This window comes from Daktulosphaira vitifoliae, unplaced genomic scaffold (assembly GCF_025091365.1).
Source record: "Daktulosphaira vitifoliae isolate Bord-2020 unplaced genomic scaffold, ASM2509136v1 Scaffold_1, whole genome shotgun sequence".
NCBI classification, from domain to species: Eukaryota; Metazoa; Arthropoda; class Insecta; order Hemiptera; family Phylloxeridae; genus Daktulosphaira; species Daktulosphaira vitifoliae.
The window spans coordinates 46346235-46364363 of record NW_026099572.1 but is presented as its reverse complement, the minus strand read 5'-3'; the positions used below and the strand labels follow the sequence as shown (position 1 = coordinate 46364363).

General features: G+C 33.0%; 1 protein-coding gene across 3 annotated transcripts in view; it reads left to right on the top strand.

Moving 5' to 3' along the window:
- LOC126904263 (myocardin-related transcription factor A) overlaps window positions 1-16341 on the top strand; it is a 48232-nt gene extending 31891 nt beyond the window's left edge. For all 3 annotated transcript variants that reach the window (XM_050683172.1, XM_050683163.1, XM_050683154.1), the window contains 9 exons: window positions 4177-4389; window positions 11356-11421; window positions 11598-11894; window positions 11966-12522; window positions 12585-12762; window positions 13730-14085; window positions 14153-14385; window positions 14453-14780; window positions 14846-16341. In XM_050683172.1, the coding sequence (XP_050539129.1) occupies window positions 4302-4389; window positions 11356-11421; window positions 11598-11894; window positions 11966-12522; window positions 12585-12762; window positions 13730-14085; window positions 14153-14385; window positions 14453-14780; window positions 14846-15199 (2457 nt within the window). In that variant the 5' untranslated portion in view covers window positions 4177-4301 and the 3' untranslated portion in view covers window positions 15200-16341. The remainder of the gene's footprint in view (window positions 1-4176; window positions 4390-11355; window positions 11422-11597; window positions 11895-11965; window positions 12523-12584; window positions 12763-13729; window positions 14086-14152; window positions 14386-14452; window positions 14781-14845) is intronic.
- Window positions 16342-18129: the final 1788 nt, after the last annotated feature.

Here is an 18129-nt window from a genome sequence, read left to right as displayed (position 1 = left end):
TTGTCATCTCAGAGAAAAGTTCTTGTAGCCTTAAAAAATTGGACGACAATTAGGTTAAGTCGTGCGTCAGAAAGTTTCGGCGCTGTCCAGGTGTTCTATCGCACCGGCCAAATTTCACCGTTATTACTACTATTATTGTTATTTGGCAAATGATGCGAAATTCGCTGTATGACACATGGGTCGTTCTATTGAAGTCCGACTTGACAATTCTTTAGAAGTGTGCACTTGATGTGTATTTACTCGTTACGCAATAATCGGCGAAATAAATATATACTTCCTATCGACTTTGCGTGACAATTTTTGCGTTCACGGCGCTTGTCCCCCTACCCAGCCAGCCTAGCCCCCTCGAGTTACCGGCGGCGGTGGCGACGGCGAGGCTTCGATGTAGAGTGGGATTCGCCAACCGGTTGCCGCCTGACGTTGCGGCGCAAACCACCGATGAACTTGCAACCAATTGACCACGGTAACGACACAATACACCGACGGTGCACTTTCGTCGATTCAGTCGCACGCTGTACTACCGAACAGTTATCGCTGTCGTCTTCGCTGTCCGTCGCGTGGTGGTGTCTGTGCGCGGAACTGTTTGTCATTTAATTTTACGCGCTTGTGTATTTGCCGGGTGTCCATCCTCCCAAACTGATTGGATTACACAAGATTCTGCACAGTCGCAGCGGTCGCCGGCGCCTTTGCATTTATCGCACCCAAAGTCGCCGCAATGTCTGCAGCCGTGCACTATTCAAAAGTACAGTTGCTCTTTTCCTATATTAACCAATTGCCTGAGGCAAATTTATTTTAATTGCGAAATTAACTCTTTTTTAATTACTGAATAACATTTCTATTCATAGTTACAAAAAAGTTGTCGTTTGTCTGTTGATTATATACGTTTTGAGTACTTTTGACAATGATAGCGAAACTTTAAATAATAGAAATATTTACTTCTTAAACTCTAAAGTCATACCTAAACGCTGTAGTTTTAGTATGGAAGCTAAAAGGATTTATCCTAAATAGTATTAAAATGTTCCTTGACAAAATAATTCCTACATTAATTATTTTCGAATAAAACGAGAGTTTCATTTGGGTCATTTCAACAAAAAATGATTTGCCTACTAAAATTTTACACTTTGGCTAAAGCTCTGGCTTTATTTTTTTGTTTGCACTTTGCTAAGTTTAAAACGCTTTCGCTGTGAACTTTTATGTTTTATGTCTATAATTAAAGAGCGCTATATGTAACAGATTTTACGATGATTTTTAAAATGTATATGCACTTGGATTATAAAGTTCATAATAATAAAAACAATTTTCAAAAATCATAATAATGTTCAAAATAAGGCTTCAGTTCTTCTAAGCCCTGTGCGCATTTCGGTGCGATGACATTTGCGTTTGACAAGTGCTGCCAAAAAATAAAATTTTTGAAGCCCTAAAGCTTGAGTAGATAATTACTTTTGACGGGTCACTTTAATGCGATAACTCGAAAGGATTACTATAATACGCATTATATTAAAGAAGTTTTCATGAGATTATCTAATTGTCACATCATAGCTGTCATTGGCCATTAACGCCAGTTTTTTTCTCTTGGTTTACTTTCATATGGACTTATCTATAGATCTCTACTCCTTAAAACGTATATTATTCACATTTAGTTTTTAGTGCATCAAATTTCAAAAACCCATATGGTTACATCACCTTATGGACAGTACTGACTCGACTGAATTAAATTTTAATTCTCGTGTTGTTTACTAAGTTTTACATCGCGTCATTAGGTTTCGACGTCAATTAATTTAAAAAATATAGCCGGTGCTATTTGATTATGTTGAACATTTTTAAGGGTTACTTCCCGACGACTTCAATCGCCATGCTTAGAAGAGTCCCGTGAATATTTTCCTTTGATTCCTTTGAATTTTTAACATTTTTCGCGAACAGGTGTTCGACCGCATTACTGCGCATACTTAATAATAATGTTATTGTTTATCGGTCGTGTGTTGTTTTTCACGTGTATGGAGAAGCGGCTTTCACCATGGCCGCTGCCACGGCTGTCCAAGGCCTCGTCTGGTTGTCTGTCATTCGGGCAAGGCTATTTATCAGTACATAGCTGTATTATAATAGTAAGAGATCGCCTCGAGATGTAGGTGTTTCGTCCGGCCGATGCAGTTCTAAATTTCTAATTACAGGTTAATTATTGAGCCGTACAGTAGCACATGGTCGTCAAACTGTACTGTACGATGTGTTTGAAAATTAGCAAAACCTTAGGCCGTTAAACGATGTTGTCGAATTTTCTCAACGGATTTTCCGGCATCCGACTGACGCCTTTGGTTTGTTGTTTAGCGTTAGTGTGTGGGCACAATACGTTGCTACGATCGATTCAAACACCTGTTGACGCCCACGTCCTAATCTTGCACGGGAAACACTTACCATCGACACTGACCGTATCATTCGCAGATCTCCTTGCGCTCTACTGATCTAAAATTAATAGTAATCACCATTGCTTGGCTTTTACATCCGCTGTAAAGAGCATACGACTTGATCATTCGCGATTGCCATTAGATACTTACCAGGTGTAAATTGTGCACATCTATATATTTTAATTGATTTAACTCCTAAACCAACCGATCGTTTTCTTCGGCCTTAATTTTTACTGTTAAATTTTCTCAATTATCGCTGCTATTATGTCGACCGTCCATTTAAGACACATTTTGTGTTTAATCTCTTCCTTTCACTACATACGTGCTAATTTTTGAATATCATTAACTGATTATGAGGTTTTTACATATTAGTTAATTTAAATGTTTGCATTGTTTATTCAGATAACAATTCGTTAGGTCCAGTGACAGATTTACTCATTGTTGTTTCAACAGATTTTGCAAAAAAAAAAAATTTTATCTTGTTTTAACATATTTACTACGACATATTTTTTTTCAATTTAAATTAATAGTTATTACTGTAAACGATTGCTGTGTTTGTGCAATGAAAATAACTGAGATTACCTTGATGACACCGAGTGAAAACAGTAGGCCACATTAACAATACTTAATAATAAAAAAAAAAAAAATTGCCATTTTTTTACCAGTTCCCTTTTTCTCATTTATAAAACACGATAGTAATAATTTATCGACCGAGAAAAAAAAACATGACGTATTTAACTGGACTCTGTTGACAAGATACAATAAATGCATTAAACATATAAGTATAGAATATAATTATCATTATTCTATCGTCCTTGTTGACACGGTGTGCGTGTGTACGGTTAGACTTTCAATTTGCTCTTTTCGACTGAAACGTTTTACACATGGGTTTTGTTTTGGTAGACATCTGATTGCCAACGATTCGTTAAGTCTTTTCGGCTTTGGAATTTGTCATTTTTGTTGTAACATAAAACAAAACGAGAGATTGATAAACGAAAGCTACTCGCCGGTCGTCTTTGCCGTTTTTAATCGTTTTCCTCATCAAAATGCCCAAAAGACTTTTCGTATGTTGAATTACAATTTTTTACGATTATCTTACGTAGCCATCTGTGTTCGCCATGTGTACGAGTTGCATAATGACCCAGTGTACCTATTACACGATTACAGGCACATACATCTGTCCCGTTCTCTATCTCACTTTTGTCTAGTACGTTTAAGGAGCTCATTTCTAAACACTCATCGCAATTAATTAAATCAGTTCACACCGTTTCGATTGTATCTCCCGGAATATGTTCGATTTTCTCTGGGGCAAAGACCAGCTGCGCGCATACGTCCGTCTTGATATCCAATATTAGTTTCCCAGACCTCGACCATGTCCGGCGTGTTTTCGATTATTTACGTCGACCGATTTCAATTATGTATGAACGTATCAAGTACAACCGAGCAAACATTTAATGGGTTTATGTCAAACAGAGTAGGCGAATCTTAGACTCGTGGGCGTCGCGAATAGCTGCCGCCGGTCGCCCACCAACCCCATACCTGTGCTTGCAACAATAGTGCTCGCGTCAGTCTCATTACTTTATTATTGTTGTGTATTAATTCACTATGATCTACTCTGTTTTATATTTGAAAAATAAACGTCTGCATTATTAACGTGACCTTCCTTTAGATTTCGTAATCCAATTAGAATCTATAACTTGAATCGCGCACAATCAATTTATACGCAAACGTTTTACTTTTTTACTGTGCATTCATGTGACATTTGTTTTATGTTTAGATCGCGGCCGCGGTGAGCTGTTCTGGAAGATTCAGCTCGACCAAGACCTGGTGGACACGATATCATCAATTTACCCCGAGTGGTTCCGCCAACAGCAGCAGCAGCAACACGCCAACGCATTGACCATGCACAACAGTAATCCTCAGCCGTCTCCGCCCTCAGCAGAGGTGGACGATTCTCCACTGCAAAAATCTATGGACAAGAACAAAGAGTGTGAGTTCATTATGTGTAACATCAATTTTTGTTCCTTAGGTGGGTTACTGTGTCTGACGTGGCTTGAAAAAAATCGTTAAGCTCATAAGTGTACTGTAAAGCGTATGCCCTACTCAGACTTGTGCATTATTAATTATTGATCGACAAGAACATCCACTTTCAATCGTATGAAGTATATGTTCTTATGATTCACACGACCGTGACACACAGAACATCTATAAAACTCGTGTAACGACACTTTTTTTATATACCTGTTTTTTTACTTGATTATAAAACGATTAATATCGAAAAAATCAGCCTTCATGCGCGAGCCTTTCTCTGTCGCCAATTGTTTGCGTACGCTTTCGTTTGGCGAATCATTCGTCATAATCTGTACAATTCAACACGAGACAATGCCTTTTTTTTTTATGAGTCTCAACCAACCGCATAAGTATGGTACATTTTTGCAGCACCTGTGCCCTCCGACCCTCGTCGAAACAACCGCTTTTGTTACTAAACGTTCGGTTGCGCAATAAACGCTCAACAGCACACGTAACGATCATTACTAGAAATGTTCAAATTTTTAATCCCCCGCCATTGTATGAAATCATCTGAATCTAACTCATCTGCATAATTTCTCTGATATAATTTTCACCAAAACACATTTGCGTCCGATAACTTTCATAAATTTGAAATACTCTTGTACTGGAATATATTACAAATATATTAATTTGATGGACGGGTGGGCAGGGGACAGATGACTATGTAGCACGTGCGCCACTCGGGTTAAACAATACGTGAATAGAATTAATAGGCTTTTGCTTGTTTTATTAGGTGGCGTCCGACAAATTACATTGTTTTTGTCACGAACACAAAGATTCGGTAGAAAATTAACCGGAAAAAATAACTTAATAACATATTAACAACCGCTGGAATTCGGTTCGGTAACTCGTCCGTTACGGCGGCACTTGTACTGTTGCCAAAAGCTCAAAAGAGATCTTGTACATCCCGGCAAAAGGCGGTGGCCTATTAACCGCGGAGATTAATAATATTTTTTATTTTTTCTATACTAGTGACAACAATATGTAATCTCCACAGCGGCAAACAGCTGTCGCCGCCCGTTTAAAATATTCTTAATGTTATCTGTTTGAATATATTGTAATGTCTCGCTGCTAATTGTCGGCCTAGAGAAAAACCGACCGGAGTGCCAGTTTTTCTCTCTGGAGGTTGACATGTCGATGACCCAAATAAACAACACAACCGAGGCAACGACTTCCTGAATAAAAATAAAGGCGACGGTGGGCCATAACGTCGTTGTTATGACGATGTAGTGGCGCGCCATTAGGCCTAAAAGTTTATAGTCGATTTTGTCTTCCCTAGCGCCATGCTGGAAAGTATTCGGACGAGATAGCAAAAATAAACCGATCCCGGCGCCGCTTCCAAAACATTATACGGCGAAGGGTTATAATAAGTAAGGTAGGTTACTGATCTTCACACATAATGCCCGTTCCATTTATAAGACAACATATCTTACAGTGGCCAACTTGGTTCTTAACATTAATCACATTTCCAGAATATGTTTAATCAGCCGTCTTTAGAACAACGTCGCCACCACGCTGAAGTCATATAAATTATGACAAAAATGCATAAACCCTTGTTCTTAATTTGGAACATCAAAATGTATGTTTTTTATTGCTTATAAAATTTTAATGCGATGAGCATTTGAAAATGTTGGTATTTCGGGATAAGTTTCTTTGGTACAAGAATTATCTGGATGAGTTTCTTACTTACAAGAAGTGAAACGACCATTTGTAATCCAAAGAAACAAAGGTCTGTTTGTCGATGAGCAGTTCGCACAGTTACAGGAAGACTGTTGTGTCAGATGCGTGCGCTGATCAAAATTGTATTTGTGTCACGAAGAAAACAATCGAATCATCCTACGATAACTTATGAGATACGGCTTCATTAAAAACGACCTTCGATAAACTCGGATTGTAACACCTTTTTTACGAGATCCGTATCGGCGCCTGTAGACCTCCTGGGTGAGACTTGCTGTCACTAGCACATACCGTCAACCTTATTAGTTTATTCAACGTCACACCTTGTCTAATGTGGCTACCGTTGCTAGTTTAATTTAGAGATGACTTCGATTCAATTACTATTTTTATATTACTGTTATTATTACGTTCGGCTCATTACTGTTTTACTAGCCTTTTCAAGATTTTGTTACTCAACATAAAAATATAATATATGATATGTTCCAGTGCAAGTTCCTTTAATTTCGTGCTCATTACTTGATTGTTGTAGCCATCCAAGGTAATATTTGTTTACGAATGGAGACCGCTTGCGGTTTTGACGGCAGTAAAAAAAAATTAAGTTTTTTGGATTTTATAGAGTAACTTTTTGTCGAGCAACAAGTCATAACGCTATTTAATTTTTTTCGGTCGATATTGAGATGTTCTTGTGGAAGCTTTTGAATGATCGACGTCCGGTTTTCATTAGATAGAAATGAATCGTTTAACTTGGATGCGGTGGCCTTCGTTTATGAGATAGTTATATATATTATGACGTTTTAGGATGTGTTTTTCTCAGATGTTCGGCGGCGTAGTCAATCGAGCCGCATCGACTGCCAACCCATGACGCATTGCCAAAACCGTTCTAATGCAGCCAATTGATGTTTGTACGAATTTCTAACAGCGCATCGGAATTATACATGAAAATGTATGAATTATCTTTTATCTTTTTTTAGAAAAAGATNGACGCATTGCCAAAACCGTTCTAATGCAGCCAATTGATGTTTGTACGAATTTCTAACAGCGCATCGGAATTATACATGAAAATTTATGAATTATCTTTTATCTTTTTTTAGAAAAAGATAAAAAAAAGAAATTTGAGTGTTTTATGTTCTGTTTGTGTGCGGTTTGGTTTGGTAAATTAACTGAAGTATTCGTTTAACCTCTTCGTAGATGACATGTCCGAGTTTTTTGATACATGACTAATTGTTTCATGGAGAATTTTTCCATGTAGGCCCATGTGTAATTTTAGGAAAAAACATATGGGAGAAATGAAGATGAATGAATATCGCGCAAGAGTGATGTTGTAACATTCGCTGATGTATGTTGGTTGGCTTTGATAGTTGTCTTGACATACGCGACGAAAGTGCTTTCTCGCGTCCACTGCCAACACTGCGCTGGCGTGTCTAAAGATTCTTTAATTATCTCTACATCTTTTAATGATCCCCTGCCCGTAGGCGCCCACCTACTCTTCCGGCCTCTTGGTCAGCGGTATTCATAATGACACTGCCAATCTCGATTGTGTTTAATTATTGTTAAAACGCAATTAAGGGGCTAATGTAAACATGTGCCCATTATTGTTGCAAGACGCCAAGTACCCAAGTGCGCAGGTGAGCCGCCGTGTTGGATACTTGCCTGAAAATTTTGTTTCAAAATCATCTCGTCTCTGTTGTTACCGTAATGGACATTTATTGCGGTTTCCGATACTGGTCAATCATAATCTAATTACCATCGATTCAACGGACTAGCTGCAGCTCGATCATTGCAATTATTGCATATTGTGCGAACCGTAGGCGTCCTGCGTTACGTAATCAATGTTATTACCACACATTAATATAGAGATTTACCGCGGTACATGTGCAACGATTATCACAATAAACGGCACGCGTACTACCGTAAAACGACACTTAAATCTGGTACGCGTAGCAATAAATGGCCATTTGTTATGATTATCGCTGTTATTGTTGTCGATAAGTCATAGGCGCACATATCTGTAATGTTTAATGTATAAAATAAACTCATCACAAGTGTTCGGCATGTGCAACAGCTTTGTGAATTATTGGTGGCGCTCGAGTTAACGGTATACAATTTTTTTAACAAGTTGTTTTGGTAAAAAAAAAAAAGGGAATAATAAAATTTTTTTGCAGAGTCGATTATGATACGCGGTTAAGTGGGTTTCTGACCCTACAGTTTTTCTCTCGCTCCTATAGCCTCGATTGCCCCATAAAAAATTGATTATGCCAAAGAATACTGAAATTACGAGTATTTGTAAATTTTTTATCAACGTTTTGATCCCCTAAGAAGTTTTAGTCTTCCTTATGACCAGTGATCAATTATTCATCATGNGAGTATTTGTAAATTTTTTATCAACGTTTTGATCCCCTAAGAAGTTTTAGTCTTCCTTATGACCAGTGATCAATTATTCATCAGGTAATTGTTCATAATTAGGTTTTTCGTTTTAAATAATCACGCAACTGTTGTAAACCACCAATTTTAAAATCGAATTCTCTTTGAATGTTTCTTCAATGACTCGACTGAATACTTATGTGGTCTATTTTTTGGCTCACACGAGTCTAGTTATATTTTATGTTTCCCATTGGCATGTAGGTTTATAACTCATAACCTTGTCGAAAAGGTGTTTAGGTGTATAACAATTTCGTTATATATTTTGAACTAAAATATATTTTAGTGTATTTATAAGTGGCCATTTATTTAGTCGACATATACTTACAATATTACAGCATAATCCTTCTGCAATTAGCTAGCGATAGATAAATTTAGGCGAATTATAGATTATTTTTAAAAATATTTAACTTAATATGCGTATGAAAATTTTAAAAGAATACCTACTTGTCAGTAGCTATTTTGTAAGGGCTTCGAACGTGGTGTTTGTCTGAACAACAAGGAAAAATTCTATCGCCTTTATTTCTTGTGCTAAATTACTGTTGAATACTATTCTGCACGTATATAATCAAAGCTAACGCAATAAAAATAGACTTTGCCCATGTGTATATATGAATCACGTCAGGCATTTAGATTATTCATGCAATATGACTTTTTCTGCTATGCCGAATTCTAAACTTTTTTCATTTAGAATTTTCTATACATTGTAGAAAGGATTTTGTAAATTGCGGTCTACTACATTGAACTTTTCTATGAAAATCTCTTAAAAGGATAATCGAAAATAAAAATCCAAATATTTTATCTTACTAATAAAATCGTTTAATTTTATTAAAATTGTATTAATTACTCGAGTTTTATTTGCATTGAAAACATTCATCAAGAGCTAGTCATTCCCATAAGTTGGTAATAAACATAAAATTATGATTTTCACGTCGTTAATGACCAATACTTATTATGTTCTACCTTTTTCGGGTTTCCGAGGACGTTCACTAAGTATATTAATTTCCCTCGCGTTGCACTTGTATGATAATAAGATAATTAATTGCACACATATATAACCGGACATTTAGTATATCATACGTTAAACATAAAATTGGCAGTAAAAAAAAATGTTAAGTTTAATGATAGCCTCAAGTTAAGTTATTCCGCTTTAATATACGCTGTTTGCATAAATATTACAATTGTATTCATCGTATTTAAAAAAATATATATTAGTTAAAATAAAAATTGTATTGCTTTGTAATTAATTTCGGTAAGATTTATAAATCAATTAAAATTTCTTATTGGTGTATCGATAGTATAAAAAAAGATTACTCATAAATGAAGCTGGCTTATGTTCTTTGCAATTATAATTTTATTATCTATTTACAATCACTGAATAGCTCAAAAACCAATTAAAATATGTAACCCGTGAAAAATTGACACTTATTTACTTAATTTACAGGTATCGTTTAGATAATAAAAAATATAGTGCTTCAATATAAACTATATATAAAAAAATATATACTTCAGCTGATGGTATAATTTTAAATAGGGTTTAAACGTGTGCTATTCGCTGTATAGACGAGTTGAAAATACTTTAGAAATAAATTATCTAGCTAACTTGTATGCTCAAAACGTCAAGAAATTATATGGCTGGCTTGCTCCCAGGCTAGATCTAGATAACTAAAAAGAATAACGTCTATCATTTTTCTTTTTAATTAGATAAATATTATCGCATTAGTTTAATTGCAGTCAGAAAATTTGTTAATTATCTTAATTTTGTGTAAGGAAATATACGAATTTAAGAAAATACAATATTTTACGAAGGAATAAAGAAACGATGATTTCTTAAAACCCATCACTGTCTACATTTACTATCTGTAGTTCTAATTGAAATGTGTCAATAACTATTGGCATTTTCTGATTTACGAAAAGCTAAACTTTTTAGCGAAAATACGTCGTCTTTTGCCGATTTTTTGGATAAACACCTCCGCACTCGTTAATTTTTTTCCTTATTATTTTGTTTCAAAATTGCCGTCTGCCATCACGGGCAATTGAACATGTCACCTAGTCTTGAGTTTAGCGGCCAAGACAAAATCTTGATTTTGTTGTATAATATGGCGACTAAAACCACAATGAAATGTCTGATTGTTTGGCGAACGAGAGGTGGGCTATTCCTTACTACACGTTTAGTGTTGGTGGTCATTAAAGTATTTTTTGTATATGAGCTTGAAACTATTTCCATTTCTTGACTCGTCTCTGTGGATGGGATGAAAAAAAAATTCAAATTTTATTTATTCTTAACCTCCGATGTTTGGCCACCGCACAATACTCGACCAGTAATAATAAGGAATATTATAACTCCACGTATAACTTATTCTGCGTCAGCCAAACTGATGTAAAAATCTCGACGTTGAGCTCTTGTTTTTCTTATGTGTTGTAATTTTTTTTCTCGTCCCTCCCTCGCTTGTCCATACCATCTCCGCATGCTCTTTGCCGAAAGACTTTAAATTAATATCACGCGACAGACTTAAGCCCACTGAACGGCTTCCCAAAATAGAAAAACTCGGTTGTACATATAAAAATAACGGCCCGTTCAGTTTATAACACATTTTTTCTTGATATTATGCATGTTTAATTTTGTCATTTTTTTTTACACTCTCAACGATTAATTTACGACCGAAACATAATTATGTTCGAAGCATAAGTCTTCGCGGTATATACAATTTTTCTGTTGATTTATACATGCACCACAGTATTACATTATAATATTATATCATGTATTCATTTGCCCGTTTCTATTTTTCAGCTCTCAAAGTGAAGTTGATGTTGAGGAGACCCATTAATCAATTAGTGGCTCAAGGAATTATGCCCTGTAAGTAAATTATTTATTTAATTTAATGTGACCAACGCCCTCGTACTGGTCAAGTGTTCTTTTTTATGAGGGTAAAGTTTCCTTCGATTATTCCTTTTCCTAAATGCACCATCACTTGTGACCCATTTAAAAAATGTTTGATGTTTGCATTATTAATTCATTATATTTTCATTCAGGTTTGAAAAGTCCTCCAGCTTTCCATGAACAAAGACAAAAGTTGGAACGGGCTAAAATGGGCGATCTGTTGAAAGCTAAAATTCAACAGAGGCCCGACAAACAACAGCTGGTTAGACAGCATATATTAGAAGACGTCGGTGACGTAGATCCTTCGTTAGCCGAACGTCAACGCATGCTAGTTAAGTGCCGATTGGCCGACTCTCTGAATACCCAATTAGCCCATCGGCCAGGTCCTTTGGAGCTGATAAAAAAAAATATACTTCATACTGACGAGCCAATTGAAAGGCTAGTTAAAGGTATCTCAACATTTACGGTATAAACCAATAAAAAATACAAAAATATTATACATCATTCTTTTTTTCTGTAGAGGGTCAGATCGAGTTCAAAGCTACCAGTGAGGGACAGAAAATTAAACCTGAACACCCTGACCACTACCTGACTTTGGACGAAGATTCACAGAGTTCCGGTGGTGCTGGCAGCTCTTGTTCGCCACCTCCGCCTGCACAACCTCCATCGTTACCGCTGCCTAACCATAGGCCAGCGTATGATATGATAGAAACAGCCGCCGCTAACGCCGGTATTGTTACGCTAACTCTTCTACCTTCGCCACTGGGCTCATCTACGTCCAGTTTGTCACCAATGAGTTCGGTTGCGTCACCACCGCCACCTCCTCCACCTCCAATGCCGTCGTCGCTGTCATTGGTACACAGCCAGCAGCCGGCACCTGGCAAAGATAAAAACCGAAAAAAAAGCAAGAGCAAATCTCAGGCCAAAACTCGGACAATTAAGTTCCACGAGTACAAAGGACCCCCTAGTGCGAATAAAAGTCAAAACCAAAACTCTAATTCGGCCGAGACCTCATATGAACTTCTTCTACAACAGCAACAACTATTTTTACAGTGGCAGTTGGAGTGGCAACAAAAAGTTAGTTTAGGTTTTATCATTTCACTTACAAAAATATTTATATTTATTTTAAATATTTGTAGTACCCTCAACTGATTTTACCAGCTCCGCCACACAAGTCTACATCAAATGCAGATCAGTCATCTAATGTTTCATCGACTTCATCGACTACATCATCAATATTATCACCTGTTCAAACGACTAATAGTCAACCACAAATAGTAGAAAGTCGACCATTAAGAAACCTTGATGATTTGAAAGGTAACTTCAAATTTTTTATAAATTTTATTAATACATACATAAATATTGTACTTTATTTGATTTCTTAACAAAAAATAATAAGCCCTCCTGAACAAGATTGTGTGTAGAGGTTCATGAAATATTATCTAGTGCAATGTAATGTATAAATTTGAGTAATTTTGACATAGTAGAATTTACATTTATATAAAGAGCATTTACAATCTTATAAAATACATCCATTCACTTTCATTTAAATATTACATATAAAAATAAAATAACATTGACATATAGTAAAATAATAAAAATAATAAGGAAAACTAATTCATCAAATACATTTTTGATGAAGCAGTTATAATTTTTGTTAAGAACTATTCTAAAAATATTATTCTGTACTGTTTGCAACTTTTTAGGTTGGTTTTGCTAATTCCTCTCCATGCAATTATTCCATATGTTAATATAGATTCTACCAATGCCTTTCAATGATAGATTATATAACTTCCTATGAGCTATTTTTATAAAATTGATGTTTAATATATATATTTTTTTTTTAAAGAATATGATAGTCCTATAAATTTTGTTGTATAGAACCAATATGATGCTTTGTTTTAGATAACTATTCATTAATATACCTAGATATTTAGTAGAAATGCAAACTTTAAGTTTATTTTTGTATGAGATTGACTTTAATGTTATGCAACATTTCGAATACTACATGATGGGGTATCTAAACTGAATATTATTATTAATATTAAGATAGTGCAGTAAAATAAAAATATTTACAATTAAAAAAAAAAATCTTAATAACTATTGTTATATGATCTTAATGTCAAATTGTATTGTATTAAAAATTTCATCCAATCAGCTGTTACAAATAGTACCATATCATCAGCAAAACATATTAATTTATTATAATGAGATAGAGAGCTTATGTCATTAATTTGTATATTTTTTTTTACGTTATATTTTTATATTAATTTTTTTGCTTTAGTGAGTGATTTAAAAGCTGAACTAAAGAAACGTAACTTGCCAGTGTCAGGGCCAAAACCACAGTTGATTGAAAGATTGCGGTCATTTGCTGAACATATTTCTGATTCTTATAACATGTCACCAGGCAGTCAGTCGAATCCTAATAGCCCAATTCGATCGTCAAATTCACCACCTCCTCCTCCACCACCACCTCCACCACCACCACCACCTCCAGTATCTGGAAGTAGCCAGAATACACCAGAAGAGGATCGTATTATTCGAGAACAACAAAGACGTATTGAACAGCTTCAAAAACAACTACTTAATTCTCAACTGCAATTGCAACAACAGCAGCAATCTAGAGTACAAACATTCCAGGTATATAAAATAATTAATTAGTTTAAATTATAATAACCGTTTACTAATATTCAATATTTATTTACAGCTTCAGCAGCCAGTTAATGCCAAAGCTAATTTGGCTGCTTTTCTTCAGCAACAGCAGCTGAACCAACAACAAAAGCAACAAAAACAACAAGTGATTTTGACGACAAATAATAATAATTTGACCAAAAATAACAATAACGTAGACATGACAAAGAGAAGAAATAGTAATACTATTGTTTTAGACAGGGAGCAAGCAGCAAATATTTTAAATCAATTAGAAAATAATGGACATAGGTACTACAAGAGTTTGATATTTTTTATGTGCATTTATAAGCTGTAATAATATTAATTTATTTTCTAGGACTGCATCGCTACCAAATTTTCTTGGTACATTTGTACAACCTAATATGGTTGTAAATAATAATAATAATAATAATTTGAGTAATAACAATAATAAAAACTCAAATTCAAATATTCAAACTGAGTTCAAAGTTGAAAGAAATGACATGCCTATGGTTATTGAAGATGTAAAGCTTTTTGATGTTAAATTGAATAACATGAACAATATAAATGGGAAACTAGAAATAAGTAAAAACAATAATCAAAAAATTAAGGAAGAAGATAGTAAAGCTTATATTGATATTAATAGTCTGCCAATGGTGTTTGATGATTCAAAATTATTCCAAAATGTATGTTTGAATTTTAGGTTGTTTAATAAAAAAGGTGAATAATTAAAATTGTTTCAATATTTTAGGAGACACTTGATGAAGGTAGGAGTAATGTATCCAAAAGTCAAATGATGGATGATGTACTCGAGATATTGATAAGAAATGGAGAATTACCAGCTTCAGCTGCACATGATGCAACTATGTCAACAGAGAGTACAGTATCATCTGAATTTGATATACACATGGGTGATCCATTTGCCATGGATGTTTGTAATGATGACTTAATGGACGTAGATACTGATTGGCTCGACTCTTTGGATTTACCACCTCCATCATCTGAACCAATAGCTGACTTATTTAATGGTGAAGCACCAGATAGTGATTTCAAATTACCAGCCAACATGGACTTCCTGTGGGATCGCATTGATTTTGCTACCTAATTATTTCTAAATGACTACTTATATTTGTTTGAGTATCATACTAAATTGATATGTTCACCATTCCCCTTGTCTCTCTAAATCTATTTCATCATCAAAATAGCAATAATATTATTGTTTGTTACTATTTTCTTGTGTACTTTACACAATAAATAGCTAATAATAACAATTAATGTTAATAATAGTAATAATTACAAAAACATAGTGCTCATTAATTTCCAGGGTCGTGTGTACTTAAATAAATTTAATTTAGGAAAAAAAAAATTAAAATATCTATTTATATTGCTCAAAAATTATTTATCTTACTTGATATTTATATTTTAAACAACAGTATTTTGATCAATCTTGTTCTTTCTTTCTGTGGTTTACATTCCTTAAATTTAATTATTAAATCAATCGAAATAAATGATGATGAATTGAAATACCGACATATTGTATTAATAGTTTACTGTTCTATGAACAAAATATTTTATTATTATATTGTTTTAGATATTATTTTTATTAATTTTATGTATTGTATAAATCATATTTTGTTTATATTAAACTATGTTTATTTTTGTTTTTAAATTACTTTTAAGTATTACTAATTTCATAGTTAAATTATATTTTTATTTATATTATAATAAAAATGAACTATAAAAACGAATTGTGTGAAAGGATAGTAACCCTAAAATAGTATAACTAGTAGATATTATGTAATATTTACTGTTTATTTGCTAAATCATGTCGATATTATAAGTGGTGCTGAATATTTTTTTATGATATACTATATGTTATATGTTAAGAAGTACAGGCTGTGCTTCTTTGGGTTGTGTCTAGTTTTCAAATGAAGCTAAGCCATATACTTCACTTTTTATTCTGCCCACCCCAATTTTAACGTTATAATTTTTATTATTAATTATTGATTATTGTATTTTTAAAAAAAAATTATTATTTCCACCGAACAGTTGTTTTATCTAATTACTATACTTATTTTTCATTATAATTTGTTATCAGGATCACCAGTATTCATGCATGATCTATATTATTTTTACAATTCATACATTGTTAAACATATAATTGTTTATCTGCTCTATGTACAATACAATTTGTAAATAATGATGCTCATTAAAAAATATATCTAATTAACTTTCATTGCAATAAACCTTATATTAACTTCCCTATATCTAAGCTAATGATTATCATGATGGTTCTATTAAATAATAAAAGATAATGAAATTAAGTTATTGTATAAACATTCCAAACAAAGAAAGAAAAACTAATTTCTATTAGAAAAATGGGTTTTGCCCTGACAAATATATGATACGTTAGATGCCAATCTAAGGATAGATTAGGGATGTTATTTATTTTAAGGTATATAACTAATATAAATTTAATTTTGAAATGCCATAGTATATTATTAGTTAATTATTTTGAATAAAATAAATTGTGATTAAAAAGTATAATTTAAAAGGAATATCATTATTAGTCAATATTTTAGATTATTACTAGATCAATATTTGTATTTAAAAACGAAAATAATTAAATAAATGTATTCCTACATAATTTTAAACTTAACAATTTGTATATTTAAGGATTGTACCTATAATAATTATTATAATAAAAAAATATTAAATTGTAAGTTCAAACTATTGTTATATTTTATTTAATTATGTATATTTTGCTGAAAAATCATATATTTGTGAGTAAACTAAAAATTCATTGTTCAAAAATGTTTTTTAATTTAATTATTAAATAGCTTAGTCAAGGAAGAAGGCCCAAGGACTATGACTCCCTGATCGGAATGTTTATCTCCAGTATGGAAAATTGAAGAAAAATAAATAAACGTGTTTATTAGATATTTTCTAACTATCCCCCTCTATTATAATATCCCGTTATGCCTCTTATTGTAAATTTATTTTTTTATTTTTTTTTGGTATCTTATATCAGGAGTTGAAATTAATTTTATGTCTAAGCTAGAAGAGAAATGTTTCTGAAAAATGCTTATCAATAAAAATAGTCATACCCTCCTATACTTTTCAAAATATTGATTTAAAAGTTGTTTACCAGTCATTTCCTAAACATTGATTTAGTTAAATATATTTAAGGAACAAAATTGATATACTTATGAGATATAAAGGATAAACCTACAAAAGCCTTTAATGATCAATTTATCAATTAATTGAGTATTGCATATCACTAAAAAGAGCAAAAAAAAATAGTTCTCAATATTATTTTTATTTTGATAGAAATATGCATTTCTATCATATACTAGTTTATAGTCATTTAATCACCCTGTAAATGCATATGTATATAAAAATGTAAATCAATTCGACTAAATAAATGGGTATTAGGGAACTCAAAAAAATCAATATTGAAATTTTTATCAGACACCACCTAGATTTATTAAGTATATAAAAAAATATGTTTTGAAAATTTCATATCGATAAAAAAATGTAAACAGGTCGCTTTACACGTTTTTCATATTATAACCAAAAATACCTACTAATTATTAAAATATGATTAAAATTCTAAATTTTTGTTCAATTATAATCTTCTGTTTAAGTAAAATATTGTATTTTTGACTTAGAAATGATTTTATAATTTTTAAGACCTATATTGATTACCATAAACGTCTAATTATATAATGGAACTTTTCAAATCAACCTGAAACGGGCCACAAATTCTTTTTAATCTTGAAAAATTGATAGTTTTTTTGGTTATGTTTATTTTATGGTGTAATTTTTTTTTTTTTATAAAGAATGAAAATTAACTTTTTATTTTAACGCTTTTTTGAACTAATGTTTGAGTACCTTTATATTGATTTATCAATAAATATCTCATTGTTACGCGATATTAAGTCCGAAAAATTGCCATACATGCCATTCATTGATTATATAATCATAAATGTATAATCTACAATATAGATATCAAACATTAAGTCATACTTTTTC